This window comes from Mesoplodon mirus, assembly GCF_964341445.2.
Source record: "Mesoplodon mirus genome assembly, chromosome: 5".
Lineage (NCBI taxonomy): Eukaryota > Metazoa > Chordata > Mammalia > Artiodactyla > Ziphiidae > Mesoplodon > Mesoplodon mirus.
The window spans coordinates 36,770,313-36,791,786 of NC_138980.1; the positions used below are offsets into that span (position 1 = coordinate 36,770,313).

General features: G+C 52.9%; 1 protein-coding gene across 1 annotated transcript in view; it reads left to right on the forward strand.

Annotated features, from left to right (window-relative positions):
- Positions 1-21,470, forward strand: part of LOC309805293 (cation channel sperm-associated auxiliary subunit delta-like) — a gene marked incomplete at both ends in the record, with an annotated part of 41,350 nt that extends 19,880 nt beyond the window's left edge. Inside the window, 15 exons of the mRNA XM_082623228.1 lie at positions 1,754-1,836; positions 2,212-2,388; positions 4,725-4,838; positions 5,902-5,991; positions 6,739-6,797; positions 7,833-7,911; positions 8,371-8,423; positions 10,954-11,028; positions 12,384-12,512; positions 13,777-13,960; positions 16,986-17,143; positions 18,434-18,645; positions 20,552-20,671; positions 21,015-21,155; positions 21,304-21,470. Coding sequence (XP_082479354.1) covers positions 1,754-1,836; positions 2,212-2,388; positions 4,725-4,838; positions 5,902-5,991; positions 6,739-6,797; positions 7,833-7,911; positions 8,371-8,423; positions 10,954-11,028; positions 12,384-12,512; positions 13,777-13,960; positions 16,986-17,143; positions 18,434-18,645; positions 20,552-20,671; positions 21,015-21,155; positions 21,304-21,470 — 1,841 coding nt within the window. The remainder of the gene's footprint in view (positions 1-1,753; positions 1,837-2,211; positions 2,389-4,724; positions 4,839-5,901; positions 5,992-6,738; positions 6,798-7,832; positions 7,912-8,370; positions 8,424-10,953; positions 11,029-12,383; positions 12,513-13,776; positions 13,961-16,985; positions 17,144-18,433; positions 18,646-20,551; positions 20,672-21,014; positions 21,156-21,303) is intronic.
- Between the last annotated feature and the right edge of the window lie 4 nt (positions 21,471-21,474).

Sequence of the window (21,474 nt, forward strand, 5' to 3'; positions counted from 1 at the left end):
GCTGAATTGGTTCCTTATTTTCTAAAGAATAGGGTCCAAACTTGCAAGGATTGCATTCAGGTTTGTGTATCTGGAATCTCATCCCATAGCTTACCGCTGCCCTGAGGGATCCCTTTTCTCCATCTAACCGCTGGCTCTCAGCCTGGGGACACTGAGCAGTGTCTGGAGACATGTATAGTCATCACGACTCAGGGGGCTCCTGGTACCTTCTGGGTGGAGGCTGGGGATGCTGCTCCACACCCCACTGTGGCCACGACGGCCCCACCACGAAGAACCATCCTGCCCCAGGTGTCAATAGAGCCCCAAACCTTGCTTCTTCTGAAAACTTCCTTTTTTATTTTATTTATTTTTGATTGGTTGATTGATTCATTGAATGATTGACCATTTTGGCTGTGTCGGCTCTTTGTTGCGGCACGCGGGATCTTTCGTTGAGGCACGCGGGATCTTGTGTTGCGGCGCGCAGGCTCCAGAGCGCGTGGGCTCTGTGGTTTGTGGCACTCAGACTCTCTAGTTGAGGCGCGTGAGCTCTGTAGTTGTGGCATGCAGGCTTAGTTGCCCCGCGGCCTGTGGGATCTTAGTTTCCTGACCAGGGATCGAACCCACATCCCACCCGTTGGAAGGCAGATTCTTTACCACTGGACCACCAGGGAAGTCCCTGTCTTTTTTAAACAGAATAAAAATGTACATTGGATCTTGCCATCCCCTCTCATAAAACCTTTTAATGATGTCTTGCATTCCTTGGAACTCTGTATCTGCCAAAGACTGGAAACAACCTCAATGTCCATCAGTGGTGCATTGGTTAAATACGTTGTGGTTCATCCAGGCACCAGAATGCCAACGGGCCAAGTACACTCATGTACATGGAAGGAAAGAAAACTATATTTCAACCATACTTCAATTTAAAAATAAATAAATAAATAAACTGAACTTGTACTATCAAAAAAAAAAAGAGAGAAAAAATATAAAGCAGCTTGAAGGGTCCCAGAATATAATCCCCACATATATAAAACTACCGGAAAGGATGTTTACTAAAATACTAACAGTCGTTACCTACAACAGGGGTCAGCAAACCATGACCTGTGGGCCAATTCCAGCCCACCACTTGCTTTTTTTTAAAATAAAGTTTTATTGGCACATAGTTCTGCCTATCCATTTACAAGTTATATCCATAAGCTGCTTCTGCAGGGTCCAATACTTGTAACAGACATCACATGACCAGCAAAGCAGAAAATCCTTATCATCTCGTCCTTTTTCTCCTTTTATTTATTTATTTGTTTGTTTGTTTTTTATTTATTTATTTTGGCTGTGTTGGGTCTTCATTGCTACACGTGGGCTTTGTCTAGTTGTAGCAAGTGGGGGCTACTCTTCGTTGCGGTGCATGGGCTTCTCATTGCGGTGGCTTCTCTTGTTGCGGAGCATGGGCTCTTGTTGCGGAGCATGGGCGGGCTTCAGTAGTTGTGGCGCACGGGCTCAGCAGTTGTGGTGGACGGGCTTAGTTGCTCCATGGCATGTGGGGATCTTCCCGGACCAGTGCTCGATCCCATGTCCCCTGCACTGGCAGGCGGATTCTTAACCACTGCGCCACCAGGGAAGTCCCCATCTCGTCCTTTAAAGAAGAAATTTGCTGACCCCTGGTCTGTATGATGGAATTTGGGGTAATTTTCTAATTTTAATATTTAACATATTTTATATTTTTGTCCATGGAAACAACCCTTGTTTCAATTTTTGTTCTGTCTTGTTTGGTTTTCCCTAGATGAAAATGAACTGGCCGTTTTAACCCGGGAGAATAATTTATACTATGGAAGCCTGGGAATCCTGTCAAGTTCTCTAATCAAAGTAGGTAAAATCCTGGTGCTACCTGGTTGGTAAAGAATAACAGTCTTCCTCTCAAATGTCTGATCCTTTTTCTTTTTCTTTTTCTTTTGTCTGATCCTTTTTCTGAAGAAATTGCTCTAGTTATTAAAATAGTAATAGTATTTTTAATAGCAATAGTGATAATATAACAGTAATTTTAATTAATTTTACACCTGAAGAGTAGGTGCCTCAACAAAGTGTACTTATGACTTTGCTTGGTTTTTTGGTTTCTTAGGGTTTGGGTTTTTTTTTTTTTTTTTTTTGGTCTACCTTCTTTAAATATGAATCATAAGAAAAAGGTTAAATCCTCAAAAAAGAATGAGAATGAGCTGATCTCAGAAGTCATTTTTCTCTTAGTTTGCAGACCAAAACATCTGGTCCGAAGAGGCGGTCCTGATGTTCACTGACGTGGGGATGCTTGAAATACTGACCCCACTTCCTGACTCAGCCTTTCCAGCTTCTGATTTCCAGAAGTGCCCCGTGAACATCCAGGCGATTCTCATGGATCCCCAACTCCAAGTTGATGTCTGCAAAGTATGTGGTCATGATACTATGGATTAATTTCCAGAAAGATGTTAGAGTGTCCATTTCCAAAGGGCCTTTGAGTCCATGGTGATCAGTGAAATGAAAAATAAAAGAAAGACAACTGTGCCATGTACAGTTTATCGATAAAACACACTTTGCCTAAAACATCCTTTTATGAGATGATGGTGCTAATAGATGGGAACAGGTTTTTTTCTTATTTTCTTTACTTGCCACAGTAAAATGTCATTCCCCAGCCCTGAGCATTTTCCTGTGGGTCTTTGAAATCACATGTCTGGCATGTCTGGGAATTGCTGGTTTTATGCAAAGTGCAGGAAAATGAAAGAAAGAGAGAATGAGAGAGAGAGAGGAAGCAACAGCAAGGCTTTTATGCAACTATTTGGCCACTGAAACTGCTCTGAGAAAGATGGCGTTAGCAAATAGTGTTTCCCCATCAAAAAAGACAAACCGACTATGTGGCATATCAAGATGCTATGGATGAAAGCTGAAATAGTTGTGAGTCACAAAAATAACACAGTATTGGATAAGAAGCTAAAGTATAAAATAAATATACACGAGTCCATACCGATGTAAATAAATGACTGAATAAATAAACGGATGGGAGACACCTCTCCATCACAGAAGAGTTCCAAATAACATAAGTACATACTCTCCCCTCCAGGAGGTGGCGTTGAATGACCCCTGCCTGAGTGTGGACTGGCCTTAGAGATTTGCTTTTAAAGAATAGAGTCTGGGGCTTCCCTGCTGGCGCAGTGGTTGAGAATCCAACTGCCAATTCAGGGGACACGGGTTCGAGCCCTGGTCTGGGAAGATCCCACATGCCGCAGAGCAACTGGGCTCGTGAGCCACAATTACTGAGCCTGTGCGTCTGGAGCCTGTGCTCCGCAACAACAGAGGCCGCAATAGTGAGAGGCCCATGCACCGCGATGAAGAGTGGCCCCTGCTTGCCGCAACTAGAGAAAGCCCTCGCACAGAAACGAAGACCCAACGCAGCCAAAAATAAATTAAAAAAAAAAAAAAGAATAGAGTCTGGACGAGGTAAATAGCCTGGCAGACGCCGCCTTCACCAGGAGACCAGGATGCACATGGGCAGTCCTTGCCAGGACAGGACATTTCGGTTAACCTTGTCATTCCTTGCCAACCCCAGACCTGGAATTAGAAGCAACTTATTGGTTCCCCTCCTAGCATGGCAGGCAACCAACCCACTGTCTTAAAAATGGGATAAATAGGGCTTATGTGCTGGGGCAGTAGTTAAGAATCCGCCTGCCAATGCAGGGGACACGGGTTTGAGCCCTGGTCTGGGAAGATCCCACATGCCGTGAAGCAACTAAGCCCGTGCGCCGCAACTACTGAGCCTGTGCTCTAGAGCCTGCGAGCCACGACTACTGAAGCCCACATGCCTAGAGCCCGTGCTCTGCAACAAGAGAAGCCACCACAATGAGAAACCCACGCACCGCAACAAAGAGTAGCCCCCACTCTCTGCAACTAGAGAAAGCCCGTGCGCAGCAAAAAAAAAAAAAAAAAAAAAAAGATATATAAAAGGCAAGATGCAAGCATTTCTCCTCCTCTCCTTCACACCCTTCTACTGGGTCAGCACAGGGAAAGGGTCTCTTTATAAAATTATTCTGGTGACTATATGAAAACAAAATGATAAGGTATCGCCCTGTGGTAACCCCAGCGTCGGAAAAGAGAGACAGCGGGCCATTACGTGCCACCTACGGAATAGCATTCACCTGCTGGGTCTTGCCAATTTGATCCCACCATAATCTGATGGATCCAGCCACCCATCTGCCAAAAAGGCAGAGCACATAGGAACATGTGTCCATCTGCCCCAGGAAAATCCAGACAGTGGGAAATCTACAGGTCCCATGGTCTGGGTTCTTCAAAGATGCCTAGAAAGGAAAATGAAGGTGATTGAGGGGAAGCTGTGGATTGAAAGAGACTTAAAAAGACAAAATGTTCGCAAACAGAAAAATTATATCATCTAAGGATGCACGCTTAGCAATAATTCTAGGAAGAAACGCAAGGAGGCAATTACTGCAGAAGTCAGGCGGGGAGTGGAGGGGCCAGGGTACTTCTGGAGAGAAGCGGGGCTGGGTCCGGGGGTGGGAGGAACCTAGAGGGTCTTTTGCGAGTGCAGGGTCTAGCAGGGAAGACAGTGCCTTGAGCGACAGCTCAGGCTGCTGCCCCCGAGAGACTGGAAGGTTCCATCCTGGGGAGCCCCCTCCTGCCACTGACCACTTGCCCTGTAGTTTGGGGAACAGAGGCTTGATCTGATTGAATGAATGACAGATGGATTTTTTTTTTTTTTTTGCATTTCTAACTAGGTGGAACTTCTGCAGGGAGAATTTGAAAATAAAATGTATACCATTGATATGAACAGTGAGTTGGAGTTGACGGCCCTCATGATACCCCGGCCCAGCACATCACCAGTCCCACTAGTAAGCATGGATTGTCTGATTTTTTTGTTTTTTTTTTTTGTGGTACGCGGGCCTCTCACTGTTGTGGCCTCTCCCGTTGCGGAGCACAGGCTCCGGACATGCAAGCTCGGCGGCCATGGATCACGGGCCCAGCCGCTCCGTGGCATGTGGGATATTTCCGGACCGGGGCACGAACCCGTGTCGCCTGCATCGGCAGGCGGACTCTCAACCACTGCACCACCAGGGAAGCCCTGCTTTATCTGTTTGACAAGTGTTTCTGATACCTGGCATCCCTAGCATCCCTGGCCTCACATCCTGTGCCCACAATTCCCAGGCTCTGGAAATTCCCTGCCATCCTCCCGGAAGACACACTCACTAAGGAAGCCCCCTAGAAACTCCTCTTCCTCCTCATCAGTGTCCACATGCCTGGCCGTGGCTGTCCATCTGCCAGCCCAGCCTCCTCTCCCACCACCTCTGTGCCGGCTCTCCACCCTTCTTCGGAGCTGCCCCAGAACCTTTCCAAAAATGCCTTTTCCTCCCTCTCAGCTCAGCCAGCGCCGGCTTCCCTCCTGGAGGGGATGCCTGAAAAACAGTGGGCGTTCCTGGACCTGAAACACATGTGTCCAAGCCTGGACTCTTGGGTGCAAACAATCAAGCTGAAAACGGGGATGGGGGGTGGTGGGCCAGTGTAAGGATTCAAGGGGATGTCTAGCCAGCTGGGACCAGGGCCCGCGAGGGGGCGCCAGGCTGGCTCTGGCTCTTGCCTTGTGTCCTCTCATCTCCCCCCCTTCCCCCACCCCTGCAGGACGGGCCCCTCCGCGCACCAGGGACAGTTCTGCATCTTGCAGGCTGCAATCCCAGGCTGTCTGCACAACGGAACTCAGAGCCACAGTTAGGGGGTGTGGATGACACGGGGGGGTGGGGGGCGAGTGCATTTGGGGACGGAGCCGGCAGCTGCGTTTGCAGAGCAAGCTGGGTCTTCAGTTTGAAGGGGGACCGGGGTCACCTGTGGGTGCGCCCCCAGCTGCTCCCCGCCGCGCCTGCTGGCGCCTCACAGAGCGTGTGTCTCCCATCCCGCCCCCAGGTGATGGTGAGCAACCCCCATTCCCTGGGGCTGCAGGCTGTCATCTTCGAGGACGGCTACACCTACGACGGGAACACCAAGCACAGACTGGTGAGCTCGCTCCTCCCCCGCCCCCTCCCCCTCCCCCCCAAACCCGGATCAAAGGAGAGGGGCCCGGCCTTGACCGACTGGGCCAGCCAAGTCCAGCCGCCTCAGGGTGTCCCTCGTCGGACCTCCTTCCTGCTTCCCTTCCTTACACACACCCAGATAAGGTGCTGTGGAATGTTGAGGGGACACAGCCCCCACCCCTCCCCCACCCCAGGCAGGCCGCAGTCCCCCAGAGAGTGAGGGCAGCAGGTGTCACACAGAAGGGTCAAGGAGGATGTGGTGGGGAGCCTGACCCACCCGGGGAGGGCGTGACACCTGAGTTAGCTGGGTAAGCCCAGGCATCAGGAGACAAGCCGTGGCTACCGGGAGGGTCTTGGCCAAATATGGGTCTGGGGGATCCATAGGGCGGAGCCAGGCCTCACAGTCACACCAGGGAGTTGGGACTTGACCCCAGACCACAACAGACTCTTTGGATCAGACCATGTCACATCACAGCTAAGTAGGAGGGGAAACTAAGTCACGCCCCACTCTGGGTCCCCGGGACAAAGGCAGGGAGCTTGGAGAAGGGGGGTCATTCCCATGAGCTTCCAGAAGCCTTTCACGGGCTTAGAACCAGAGGCAGGCTGGATGGCTCCCGGGTTCCTCCTCCCAACATCCCCATCCTGCCCTCCGTCTCTCCTGAACCCTGACTGCGGGATCACCCTGGGCTGTTCCACTCTTGTAGCTGCATTTTCTCTTTTGCTTCTGCAGAACATTTCACTGAAGCAGCAGCAGCACTGGGGCAGGGCTGACCCCACCTTCACCTCCAGGTATGTCATCACCCGGATGGCAGTGGTGGGTGGCCCCTTAGCAGGAGCCAAGGAATCAGGGCCGAGATCCAGACCCCCCACTCCAAGGACAGTAAGGCGAGAACGATTAAACTCTTACGGAGAGACAAATACCATATGATATGACTTATTTGTGGAATCTAAACCGTGACACAAATGGACTTATTTATGAAATAGAAACAGACTCAGATATAGAGAACAGACTTGTGGTTGCAAAGGGGAAGGGGGAGGTGGGGGAGGGATGGGTTGGGAGTTTGGGGTTAGCAGGTGCAAACTATTATATATAGGATAGGTAAACAACAAGGCCCTACTGTATAGCACAAGAACTAGATTCAATATCCTGTGATAAACCATAATGAATCTGAAAAAGAATATATATACAGGGCTTCCCTGGTGGTGCAGTGGTTAAGAATACGCCTGCCAATGCAGGGGATACGGGTTCAAGCCCTGGTCTGGGAGGATCCCACATGCCGTGGAGCAACAAGGCCCGTGTGCCACAACTACTGAGCCTGCGCGTCTGGAGCCTGTACTCCGCAACAAGAGAGGCCGCGACAGTGAGAGGCCCGCGCACCGCGACAAAGAGTGGCCCCCGCTTGCCACAACTAGAGAAAGCCCTCGCACAGAAACGAAGACCCAACACAGCCAAAAATAAAAATAAATTTAAAAATTAAAAATTTTTTTAAAAAGAACAATGAGAAAACATTGTATGCAGCTAGGTGATAATAAAACGGGCTCAGATGCTCTTTTCAATAAGTAATTATATATCAATTAACAAAACTGACTCAAGAAGAGGAAGAAACTAGAGGGAGGGTGGTGCCACCATGTGTGAGCAGATGTTCTTGGTCAATATTCTGGACTGGATGAACAGATGAATGAATGAATGGAGAAATGGATGGATGGATGGATGGATGGATGGATGGATGGATGGATGGATGGATGGGTGGATGCATAGATAAATGAATGAGTGGGTTGTTGATGCTTTTTACTGCAATAACACACACTCCCATTGCCTTGCAGCATAAAGAGACCCACAATATCAACCATCACTCTGGACATAGCCAACAAAGAAATTTCATGCTTGGACCTTAAGCCACTGGTATGACCAAAACTTTTGCTGTCCCATACTCTTTGTCCTTAGTGTTAAGACTGATGACAGCAGGCCTTGGCTGGCTTGTCCCCTAGCGGCTGGCTAAGCTCACACTCAGGATCTGGAAACGGAGGTGATTCTGCCCTGGTTGCCAAGGTCACTGCCCCTTCCCCATCGTCTTCCCCCAGGGCTGTGCCTCAGGACACACCAACCTGGGAGCAGGTGTACTAGCTGGGGGTTATCAGATGGCGGGACCTTAGCGGTGCCCCACAGATCAGGCAGGCTCTTAGGACTTGACTCTGTGAGTCCCAGGCACCTGGACACCGCATTGCGACCCAGGCGCAGGGTTTCCGGTCCCGGCTGCGTCAAGTGCGCCCCCTCGTGGGCTTTCATGGTGCCCTCGCTGACCGGTGTCAGCGTCCCCATCCCCGCCTTGTCTCTCCCCCCCACATCCCCCCGCCGCTGCAGACAGCCCTCATTTCAGTCGGTTGTGACCTGGAGAAGAAGATCGTCATTCAGAAGTGAGTATGTCGATATGGGGTGGGGAGGGGAGAAGTGGGGGGTGGCGAGGTGGGGAGTGGGGACGGGATGAGATGGTCACCATTGCTCCACAACTGCTAAAGTCGGGTGACACTACTCTGTCTGCTTTTGCATACGTTTAACATTTCCATAACGAACAGCTCAATAATTAATCCTAACAGATTAAGTTAGAGTCTACAGTGGGTGGCTGCCCTCTCCCACCACCCCCCCACCGACTTGGTGAAATTTACATGTTCTCCCTGCTCCCTCATCCTTTGCTCATTCCCTTTCTCCCTTTTAGTCCCTGAGTTCCTCATTTTGATGAAAATTGCTCAGAGAGGGCTTCCCTGGTGGTGCAGTGGTTAGGAATCCTCCTGCCAATGCAGGGGACACAGGTTCAAGCCCTGGTCCGGGAAGATCCCACATGCCGCGGAGCAACTCAGCCCATGCGCCATAACTACTGAGCCTGCGCTCTAGAGCCTGCAAGCCACAACTACGGAGCCCGCCTGCCACAACTACTGAGCCCACGTGCCTCGAACCTGTGCCGCGCAACAAGAGAAGCCACCGCAGTGAGAAGCCCACGCACCGCAAGGAAGAACAGCCCCCGCTCGCCGCAACTAGAGAAAGCCCGTGCACAGCAACGAAGATCCAATGCAGCCAAAAATAAATAAATGAAATAAATAAATTTATAAAACTGCTCAGAGATGTTGGGTTTAATCGCCTGCTGAAAATCTGAGGAACTTTGCCTCCAGGATCCATAGTTACTGCAGAGAACGCAGCCATGAGAGACCAGGAAAAAGAAAGGAAGAACCCCTGAAGACTGGCCCAACTGCCCTACGTTTTCCCCTTCGGGCGGTGGTGTGCCAGCAAATGAGCGACAGCCAGTTCTGGGGGGGGCCCAGATTTGTAGCATTTGCCAATTCCCGTGGTGTAAATGCTCCCATGGAGCCTACAGATCACTAACAAAGTGAGTCTCTACTGGCTCATGAAACTCCTGAGGATAGAACAGCTGTCTCTCGGAGCTAGTAAGAGCCAGCCTCAGCGCTCCACTGCATGGGGCAATAATAAAGTCAAGTGACGGTTCTACCAGATTTTCCCCCCAAAAGGGAAACGCTTTATTGAGTCAATAAATGATGTTAGCAGTATTTAGAACATATGTGCAGGAAAGTCTTTAAAACAATCTTTTCAAAGCTGCTGCCATAAAGAGAGTGGGAAAGGTATTTGCCACACGTGTAACTAAAAAGGGACTTGTATCCAGAATTTATAAAGAATTCCTACGAATCAGAAAAAAAAAGTATAGAAAAAAATGGGCCAAAGGCTTAAGCACGCACTCCCCAAAAAAGGGGGGAAAAGGCTTATAAACACAAAAAGGTGTTGAAAAAGTGGTCAATTTCATAGGAAAATGAAAATGAACGCTACGATAGAGACCGATACTCGGCAGGAGCATGGCAGAACTGACAAAGCCTGGAAAGTAGTACTATAAGGATGGGAACCCTTCTGGCAGCCTCAGGAACCCCCAGACATTGCCGGTGGGCGTGTACCTTTTTCGGCTGCTTTGGAAAGCACTTCTTTCCACCAGCAATTCCACTCATGCACATCTGCACTGATCTAGGTTCCAGAATGTTCTCAGCAGCATTACTCTGAATAGCTCCAAGCTGGAAGCAGGCCAACTGAAATGTCCATCGACAGAAGGATGGGTAAACCAAGTGCAGGGTTTTGGTACAACAGAATGTCACAGCAGCAAAAACGAACGGGGCAGAATTGCCTGGATGGATCGTACAAACGTGGGCATGGAATCAAAAGAATACACAGCATGATTCTAGTCTTAAAAAAAAAAAAAAAAAAATCCAAAATCAGGGGAACTCCCTGGCAGTCCAGTGGTTAGGACTCTGCACTTCCACTGCAAGGGGCACAGGTTCCATCCCTGGTTGAGGAACTAAGATCCCACAAGCTGGGTGGCACAGAAAAAACAAATCCAAACTCGGGCAAAAATAAACTACAGTCAGCCCTTGTATCTGCAGGTTCTGCATCCCCGGATTCAACCAGCCAAGGGTGGATCGTGTTTAAGTTCGTGGCTGGTTGAATCTGTGGCTGTGGACCCCGAGGATACAGAGGCCTCACTATGGGACTTGAGCATCCTCGGATTTTGTTATCTACGGCAGATCCTGGACCAATCCCCTGCAGATACCAAGGGAAGACTGCATGTTGCTTAAGAATACATGCACACATGGTAACAGTACAAAGAAAAACAGGGAAAGGAACCGTCTCAAAAGTCAGGACACCCAGCTCCCACATCTCCATGTGTAACATCATTCTCCAATGCAAGGAATTAGGGCTCCTTGGCGAAATGGCTGATTCTAGGCCAGGCAGGAAAGATTCAAGATGAGCCTGGAGCATCTTGGAGAACCAGAAAGTAAGAAAGGGCTCAAAATTCAACCAATGGGGAGATAACATATGTCAAAGGGAACAATTCACAATTCTTTGGTCCCGCATGGGTTCAGGCAGCTTCTCACTATCTTTTGTTGCTCGCAGTGAAATCTCAGCCTGTTACAATGGCGTCCTCGACCCCGTGGCCCTTCAGGACAACTATAGCTACGTCATTGAGAGGTGAGCCCACCCCCCACACACACACATGACCATTAGGTATGCATGAGCCAAAGGCGAATCAAGAATCATTATTTAAATTTTTATTTATGTATTTGGCCGCACCGCGCCAGCATGAGGAATCTTAGTTCCCCCACCAGGGATTGAAACCCCCTGCAGTGGAAGCTCAGAGTCTTAACCACTGGACCTCCAGGGAAGTCCCAAGAATCATCTTTAAACCGTAATGGAAAAGAAAACAAATTTTTTTTGAAGAAAGGAAAAAAAGAATCATTTTAAAATCGATACCGTGGCAATTGATATCCAGCCCACAGAGAATCCGAGGGAGCGAGCAGACAGGTAGGGAAGGTGGCTGGGCCTTCGGGGAATCAGGGTGATGGGGCAGGGCCCCTGGCCCAGGTCTGCCCAGGCTCTGCCACCTTCTGGGCCAGCCTTCAGGCCACTCCCCAGCCTGCCACCAGCTCCTGGAGCCCGGTCCCCTGTTCATCCCAGCTAGCGGAGTTGGCCAGACACTGTCCAGCCAAGGCAGGAGGGGGTGGCCGGCCAAGGTGACCCCCTCTGCAGGGCGGCACAGAGAGCCCCTCCCACACTGGTGCACACCACCAACCCCCTGGCATGGGAAGACACTCGTGGGTCTTCTACGACGTGACCCTCCCCCCTCCAACACAAGCCAAGAGTCCGTCCCCCACCCAGACCCACGGCCGAGACGGAAGCCGGTGCTGCTGGACTTGCCAACCAGTGAGGCTGCAGCCAGAGCGCCTGGGGGTGTGAGAGTGTGTGAGTCAGTGTCTCCAGAGAGAGAGAAGCCACAGGATGTATGTGTGAGACAGAGAGACACAGAGGCACAGAGAGACAGAGAGAGTGACAGGGACAGAGATTTACTTTAAGGACTTGGTTCCCGGACTGTAGAGGTCTGGTGAGTGCACAGTCTGATGGGGGAGGCTGGGGGCTGGCAGCTCAGGGAAGAGTTGCAGTTCTAGGTCAAGGCCATCTGCAGGCCGACTTCTTTCTTGCTGGGGGAGGCCCATGTTTGTTCTACTCAGGCCTCCAGCTGCACCCACATTAGGGAGAGCACTGCTTTACTGATTTCAATAGTAACCTCTGCCCCAAAGAAGAGCCTCACAGAAACACCCAGAATCTCATCTGACCACAGTCGAGGTGCTGGGGCCCAGCTAAGTGGACCCGGAATGTCAACCACCGCAGGGGTCCCAAGGTCATTTCGACCATGACTCTGACTCCCCCGCTCAGACACGCCTCCATGATCGTGACCCCACGTGCAGGGAAGAAGCGGAGCTGTGGGTGGGTGGACGTCCGGGCGCCTGGTGGGAGCTCGCCCGTGTCTGTGTCCTGCTCTCCCACAGGGAAGCCTACGACCCCAACTTCCGGGGTCAGAAGGCCACGGAGGACCTGGAGGTGCCTTACCACTACGAGAAGCTGGGCTGCCCCATTCTCGTCTACTACGACACCCCATGGAAGCCGGTGGTGGAGCTGTGAGGACCCACCCCCCAGTCCCCCTCCCCGCCAGCCCCCCGCCGCCCTCACCATCATCACAGGCCCCCAGAGCCCTCTCCACCCCTTTGCTCTGGCCGCATCCTCTCCCTGCCTTTTCCCTCCGTAGCTCTCAGCTCACACGTCCCCTCCCCTTCCCCGTCTTAGCTCGGCGCCCTTAACAAAACACCACAGACTCGGGGGGCTTAAACAGCAGACACTGACCTTCTCACAGTCCTAGAGGCCGGAAGTCCAAGTTCAAGGTGTGGGCAGGCTGCTTCCCCCAGGCCTCTCTCCTTGGCCGCAGAGGCTGCCACTTCCCGTGGCATCAGGGCCCACCCTTATGACCTCACTCAACTTTGATTGCCTCGTTAAAGGCCCCACCTCCAAATCCAGTCGCACTGGGTGTTAGGGCTTCACATAGGCATTTGGGGGACACATTTCAGGCCATGCCAACTGGCTCTGCCCCCTTCCGTGGATTCTGTCTTCCTTCATTCCGTCCCCATCCCCACGCCGCCCCCACACACCACTGCACTAAATAGCTGTTGACGGACTGAACGGTGGCAGAAACCACTCACACGTGGCAACACTTTGGTTCATTAGAACGTCACGTGTTAGCTCCTCGTGGCCTCAGTCCCACACCCAGGTGAGACTGTGGGCTGGGCATGCCCCTAACTCAGAGCTGCCACATGGTGGGGTGCCTGCCGGCCTGGGGTGAGGAACAAGGGAAGGGTCCCATCAGAGGAGGGGTGTAAGCCCCAACCTGGCAGGAGACAAACGTGCATCCAAAAATAAGTTTTGTTTTTCTCTTTTCTGGCCCCCGCGTCTGACGGGGAACTTAGTTCCCCATCCAGGGATGGAAGCCGGGTACGCGGCAGTGGAAGCCCGGACCCCTAACCACTGGACCACCAGGGAATTCCCCCCAAAATAAGGATTTAGAACAACCTTAATTCACCGCCCTAAATGTATACCTCTGGAATGTTTGCAGGTGTCAAAAAATAAGCAACCCCCAGTCCCTGACCCCGACCTCGTCAGCGTCCTGGCCAAATAAGCAACCCCGACCCCGTCAGCGTCCTGTCCCCACCTGCCACTGCATATCCGCGTTGTCTGTCCCAGAAGTGTCAGCCTGGTGGGGGGAGAGGGTGGCCCTGCCCTGCTCTGCCACCTCCCACCACCCCCAGATGGTCTCACAACACATCAGGGCCCCCAGCCTCCCCCCCCACCGACGGCCCCCCAGCAGCCTTGCCTGTGTATGGTGTGTCCCAGGTGGAGGGAAGGAAAGTTCCAGGAGGTGGTCGAGGCCGAGTACGTCCTGCTGGAGGTGAACGGGCTGTTCACGTACACGTACTCCCTGACGGCCGACATGGCCCTCTGCAGTTCCCAGCCGCAGAACTGGACCACCATCGCCAAGACGGCCGGCGACAAAGGGCCCTTCGCCTGGGACCGAGAGGTAGGGCCTGCGTTCTGATTATTCCCAAAACAGGTCGCAGAAGGCAACGACTGGTCAGGCCCACTGTGTGTTGGGGGCCGACTCAGTCTGTTCAGGCTGCTGTAAAGATCACCATGGACCCTGCGGCTTGTAACAGCAGCATTGGTTTCTCACGGTTCTGGAGACTGAGTCCAAGATCAAGGCGCCAGCAGATTTGGTGTCTGGCTCCTGGGTGGTGCCTTCTGTGTCCTCACATGGCAGAAGGAGGAGGGAGCACTCCTGGGTCCCTTTATAAGGGCGCCAATCTCCTTCAGGAGGGCTCCACCCCCAGGACCTAATCAGCTCCTAAAGGCCCCGCCTCCTAATACATCACCTTCTGGGGTAGGTTTCAACATATGAATGGGGGGGGGCGTGGCAGACATTCAGTCTCTAGATGGGGCGGCAGGGGATGGAAATGTAAGACGCGCACTCTTTGGGAATCTCTCCCAAGGGAATCGGAGACGATGATGGGAGGTGTAGGGACGAAGGCGCTCATGGAGCAGACTGCTGATGATGTGCAAAATTCTGGAACCATCCAAATGCCCGTCATTTAAGGGGCTTGATTATATTTACGGTCCGTTCTGCTCAACGAGCGTTTCTATCACAAACGTTGGTTGGTACACGATTCACAAGGTTATGGTGTCAGCGAAAGGAAGACATCGCATTGTTCCTCTGGGGGTGGGGGGGCTTCTGGCGCATATGAATTAGTTTCCATCCACCCTCGGCCTCTCAACGCCAAGGGCAAGAACACGGCGCAATGAGGCCACGTCACCAGCAGGGGGGCGCGCGCTCTTCGCGCCCAAAGCCGGTTCCGGCGAGAACTCCTGGCTCCTTAATTTTGTATTTGCTTTCTTAAAAGCCCGCAGCCTCACCCGTTCCTTACACCCCATTCCATCGAGTGAGTTTGGTCATATATTTTGGTTGGTGACGTTGGTTTTATTTTTTAACCGAGGTGAAATTCACATAACCGATAATGAACGATTTTAAAGCGTGCAACTCCTAGAACTCGGGTATGCGTTTTGTGCATTCGCAATATTACCCAAACACCACCACCCTGACCGTTTCTTTAAAAAGAAGAAGCCACACACAGAGCTTTGCTTATTTATTATTTTCTGACTGTGCCGGTGTTTGTATTTGCATTCTTTTTATTAGCCCTCTCGTTCAAAGTGGCATGCATGCATTTAAGAGATTGTCCCATTACTTTTTTTTCCCCATCAGCCCTGGTGGCCGATTTTGTAGAACCCTGAGGGCTCTTCTATCAAGACAGAGCCACAGTGACTGCATGTCCAGCACAGTCATTGGATGGGCTGGCTGTTAAACAGCCACTGAACTGCTAAAACACTAAAAACCATGAGGTGGAGCTAGCTGTGGCAAATAAATGGTCTTTAGGCAAAGCAGCTGTCTCCATTTTATTTCACATAGTTTGTATGTGGTCCAGCTTTTTTTCTTTTATTCCCAAAGGATTTTTTTTTTTTTTTTTTTTTTTTTTTTTTTTGCGGTATGGACCCAGCTGCTCTGCGGCATGTGGGATCTTCCCGGAACGGGGCACGAACCCATGTCCCCTGCACTGGCAGGCGGACTGTCAACCACTCCGCCACCAGGGAAGGCCCCTTCTCTGCATTTTTAAGAGCTCTTTATAGACCCATGAGATTAAGCTTTTATTTGCGATGTAATTTGCTAATAGTTCCCCCAGTTTGCCTCTTTTGTCTTTCGGTTTTTGCTTACTTTGCCATGCAAAATGAGTTCCTTCTATTCTCTTTCTTTATTTTTGGCTGCACCACGGGGCATGCGGGATCTTAGTTCCCCGACCAGGAATCCGCCCCATGCCCCCTGCAGTGGAAGCGCGGAGTCTTAACCACTGGACCGCCAGGGAAGTCCCGAGTTCCTTATTTCTCATAACGTTGGACTCGCTGCTATTTTTACACTTTTGCTTTGGGAATTTCCATCTCTTCTCTTGTTTACAAGCCTAGCCCCACCCTCCCTTCTGGGTCCACAGGCAAATAGTGCAGAAGATCAAAGTGTAGGCGAGACCCTTAGTATGTGTTTAGCTCAGGGAGCCAGCGTGATGCACCAGTGAAGGGCAAACAGTTGAGTTCAAGGGCATATCCCCCTTTATGTGACACCCCGGGATCTGAAGGCAGGGTGGAGAAGCCACAGCTGCCACCTGGGCACCCACAACTGCTTCCCGAGAAGCCCTGGGGGCTCTGTCTCCCTTCCACCGTCAGGTTCCCCAGGTGTGTTAGTTAGCGAGGGCTTTGTAACAAAAGGACCACAAACCAGATGGGTTAAACACCAGAAATTTATCCTCTCCCAGTTCTGGAGGCCAAAAGTCCCAGATCGAGGTGTCGGTAGGGCTGGTTCCTTCTGAGTCCGTGAGGGAGAATCTGTCCCAGGCCTCTGTCCTGGTTTCTGGTGATTTGCTGGCCATCTTTGCATTCCTTGGCTTGTAGATGCCTCGCCCCAATCGCTTGCTTCATCTTCCCATGGCCTTGTCCCTGTGCGTGTCGTCTCTGGGTCTAAATTTCCCCTTATTCTAAGGACACCAGCCATACTGGATCAGGCCCACTCTAGTGACCTCATGTTCACTTGATTCCCTGTAAAGGCTCCATCTCCAAATAAGGTCACCACCTGAGGTCCTGGGGGTTAGGACTCTGACATATGACTTGTGGGAGGGACTCAACTCAGCCCATAACACCGAGAGCACATGCCATCAGCAGCATCTGATTCATACCAAGACTCACAGCTGCAAGGGACCCTGGTGAGCAGAGCTGTTATGCCTGCAGCCCCCAAAGCTGGGGCAGGCACAGGAGAAGGAAGGTGGGAAGAAGGCTCCACAGTCACCAATCGGCTGGCCTGCCCAGCGGGCACTTGGTCCTGGACTCACACCCCTGGGTGCTGGTGGGTGGTGGCACCGGTGGGGCCGTGTGTGCGGCGGTAGCGCCTGTGGGCTGGCACGGTCCTTCCCGGCCCCCGGGGCCAGCAGGCATGTCTCTGTCCTCCTCCCCAGAATTATGTGAGCTGCCACGACCCTAACAACAATGCACCCTTGAGATGGCCCAAAGTCCCGTATCAGATCTTGGGAGGCCCGACAGAGAACAAGGTCGTTTTCGACCAAAGAAACGGCATCTACATCTTCTTCATTTCCATCGTGGATCCATACTACAGGTGAGTCGCCCTGTACCAGGGGCCTCTGGGGGAAGAGCTGGCTCTCTGGGGGCAGGTTGAGGGGGACCCACTTTTCTCCCTCCTCTAGGATGACACTTGTTCACTTCCTAAATAAATCCTCATTCAAAGGCCATGCTGGGTGCGGGGGAACAGCAATGACCAGCAGCCCTGTCCCCGCCCTCAGGGACCAGAGTCACCCTCATGCCATGTCTAACAGGTGGGGTGCAGGGGCCGGTGTAGACTGGCTCCCAAACACGGATCATTAGATATCCAGGGATTTGGCAAGCCGGTTGGCTTCCCGCTGGCAGCTGGAGTACTGACACCACGGAAAGGAAACTGACACTCATTACAGGCCAGCCCAACCCTGCCCCAGGAGCTGGCTGTTAATACTCGCCACCCACTGTGCTGGTTCAGATCATTAACGTCTCCCACTGGAAGGGGGAATATGGGCGGCATTATTCCCCACTCCCCCATCACCTATCCCTTCCAGACCGACACAAAGTCCACCCCCAAAAGCGCGGGGAGACCCTGCCTTCCCTAAAGGCCCCAGACCCTGGACCAGCTCTGGGATGCCACAGGCAGAAGGCATCAGGGTGGGGATGCCCAGGGGAGAGAGGCGGCTGCCTGCAAGGCTCATCCCCTGCCCTCCCTGCACCTTGCCTCCAGCAGAGCCCCCAGCGACTTCCCCCCCTTACCTGGGTGTCCTTCCCTCCATCCTGCCATCCCCACCTGCTCGCAGCCACCTGAGGGACGCTTGTGGCCCCCCTCACGCCCCCCACTCCGCGTCCACTGTGATGAGTGCTATGTTGGTCTCTTCTGCCCGCCCCCCACACTGAGCCTGGGCATGGAGGCGGGGGGGAATCCCTTGTCTCCAGAGCAGGGGACCACAGGGGTCCTGGGGAAAAATACGATCTCTGCTAAAATACGTAAGACGTTACGGAAAAACCCAAACGAACTTTTTGGCCAACACAATACAGAGACGACCACAGATTTATAGAGGATACAAGTTAAGTGGATATAAATGGAACTCAGTGCCCGGAGTCAATGCTCCAGGCCCAGCTCTTGTCCCCGTGAGTTTTAAAACGTTTGCCGGGGGAATTCCCTGGCGGTCCAGTGGTTAGGCTCTGCGCTTTCACTGCCGAGGACCTGGGTTCGATCCTCGGTCGGGGAACTAAGATACCGCAAGCTGAGCAGCATGGCCAAAAAAAAAAATAAAACCAGTTTGCTGGGGTGAAGGGTGAGGCCCCCAAAGGCGGTGCCCCACGGCCTCTCCCTGCCCGCCCCTCGCAGCTACTGTCACCTGGAGACCACCTTCAGCGTCTACGTCTACGGGGCCTTCCCACTGCCCATCTTCCCGCCTGAGATCGCCATCGTCCTGCTCACGGGGGCCACCCTGCTGTCTGTATGGCTGGCCTACATGATCCCCAAGCTGCTGCACACTGAGCAGGGCCTCAGGCTCAAGGGCTTCTGGGTCAGTCTGCACAGGAGATGCAGGAAGTCTTGTGCGTGTGTCTGGGCCAGGCGCTGAGCACGCCCGGGGGTTGGAGGTGGGGTGGCAGGGAGGGGGCAGAGTTGTCTTGAAATAAAGCGTTTGGTGAGAGAGCCGGTAGCAGTGGGTATCACTCATGTTTTGTGGGGTTTCTACACCCACCTGCCTCCCTCAACATTCTGGCACCACAGTCCCTTTGAACTACGGCACCTATGTGGGTTGTCAACAGTGAGAAGGTGGGCGGCCCAAGTCCTAGCGAACAGGAGCTTTTGGAGAAACGAGCCGGCACAGGCATGTGGTGAGATCATCAACCAGCAAGTCCCAGAGATGCATCGGACACTTGACGTGTTCTGTTAGAGAAACGTGAGACCCAAGGAAAAGGGCGGGGGCTGCAGAAGACGGGGATGGGGCGTGGGTCCACTTCTGTTGATAAGCCCTGACATATACACAGACCAACATGCTTACGTGTGTTTCGTGATGTCCATGAACAAAACTTGGAAGCATAGCACATATTTCACACGTACCTGTGTTATGCATACATATGTATACAGATGATGTGCACACATGCATGTGTATACGTATGTCCAGAGGTATGTATACGTACATGTATATAACACGTAGGTACATAAGGCATACACATACACGCGTGTGTAGATATTGTGCATGTAAGTGCCTGTGTGTATACATGCACATGCATATTGCCTACGTGTGGATGATGTGTACATACATGCACATGTATATCTGCAATCTACACATGTATTCATATGTCTATAATACACATTCATACACGTGTGTAGGCATGTGTGGGTGATGTGTATGTCACACACGAGCACTTGTACAATGTGCGCACACACGTGCGCATGTACATATGCATAAGCTCATCACGCACGTGTGTAGGTAACATGCATGCACACACGTGTACATGCATGTATGCACGTGTACAGATACGTGTATGCACATGTGAATACACATATAGGTGTGCATGCAATGTACACATACGTGCATATGCACGTCTGATCAGTCTACCCATCCGTTGAGAGCTTCCCTCTCCCACACGTCATTCAAACCCCAGGTGGCACAGGACAGCTGTCTCTCTCTAGTGAAAACTTTCTCAATAACTTTTCTGATCACTCTTAGGTTAAAAGAACACATCCAACGGTCATTTAAACTGCGCAACACAGGGAATTCCCTGGAGGTCCCGTGGTAGGACTCTGTGCTTTCACTGCTGGGGCCTGGGTTCAATCCCTGGTCGGGAAGTACGATCCCACAAGTGGCTCGGCCAGAAAAAAAAAAAAAAAATTGCCTAGTACGGTCTCCACCCAGTCGTTAAAAACCTCCACTCCCACACCCACTGCAGTGGGCAGTCACCTCACCCCCACCTCCGGGGGCTGCCTGGTCCACCTTCCACGCCTCTCTGGTGGGGACGGGTTAGGCTGTCAGGTGATACTCGTTTCACAACCCTTGGCCCGCATTAATCTTAAAGAAAACCAAGCCCATGCTGTCACATCCGCCTCATTTGCCAGGGCCTTCCCTTCTTGGGGACACTTCATATTTGTCTCAAAAATACCCCTAACACGGCTGCAGGCACAGCAGGCTCAGAGGGAAGCGGGGGAAGGGAGCTCCTGGCTCCTCCAGGCCCGCATCCTGTTCACAACACAGACAGGCGGTGATCCCGGTACAGCCCAGACTGGCTGGCCACCTCTGTCTCCCTGAGCCCTGGAACCCGTAGGCTCAAGGCATGGTGCCAACAGCCAAGACCCACTGCCCACACGCAGCCACCTCCTGGATCCTAGTCAAGCGCCCTGGGTTCCCCAGCAGAGACCAGCAGGGAAGGTCCCCGAGACCCAGCCCAGGGCCTGGGGCAGGAGGGCCCTTCCTCTGGCAGGGGAGGGGAGCTCCATCTCTCCTTACCTCCTTAGGTGTCACTGGGAAACCCACTCACCCCCTTCACAGTCGCCTGGAGTATTTCAGGGGAGGGTGTGGCCGGCGGCTGCTCCGGGCTCTCCAGAAGCAAAAGGCAGAGGAGAGCCTGGCCCAGGGTACGGGGGGAGGGAGCTCCGTGGACTGGAGAGGGAAGGAGCTGAGGCAGGAGGGAACAGGTGTGAGCACTGAAGCTCCCAAACCACCGCAAGCCCACCCCGTGCCTGCCCCCTGGGAAGCAGAACCCAGGTGTGGCTGGGCCCCAGGCAGAGATGCAGGGGCCTGGCTGGATGCCCATCCTGGGACAGGCACACCCACCCTGGCCTCTGGCCCCCAGCTGGGCTGCAGGTGCACTCTGCATGCCCGTCTGGGTCACCTGTGTGCCAGGTGGACACCGCCTCCCACATGCCTGCCCTGCCCCCACTCTCAGACCTCCACCCAGCACTTGCCTCTGCACCCCAGGCCCCCCAGCTCTCCGCGTGAACACGAGCGGGGGCGTCCCCATTCACCATCGGGGACACCGGCCCCTCCACCTGGGCCGAGGCCGAGCCCAGCCCGCAGGCCTCTCCCCAGGCCCCACCCCACTTGCCGCTGTGTCTCCAGGCAAGTTCCTGCCCATCTCTGGGCAGACCTGACTTTCCCCATCAAACGTGGAGATGAAATCCTTGCAGTGCACGAGTCCGGGCAGTGTCTCCCCACCTCCCAGCAGCACCCCCATCCCTGCCGGGTGACTTGGATTTTCTGGGGCTAGGAGACGAGGGATTGTCCCGAACCCCAAGTCTAGGGCTCCCCGACTCTACTCTGGAAGCCCGGCACCCGGAAGGCGCCGGGGTCCCGAGGGGCCTCACCACGTGGCCCGGGGCCCGCTGGACGACAGGGAGGGCGAGGGGACAGCCCACGGCCCCTGAAGGCCACTGACCGG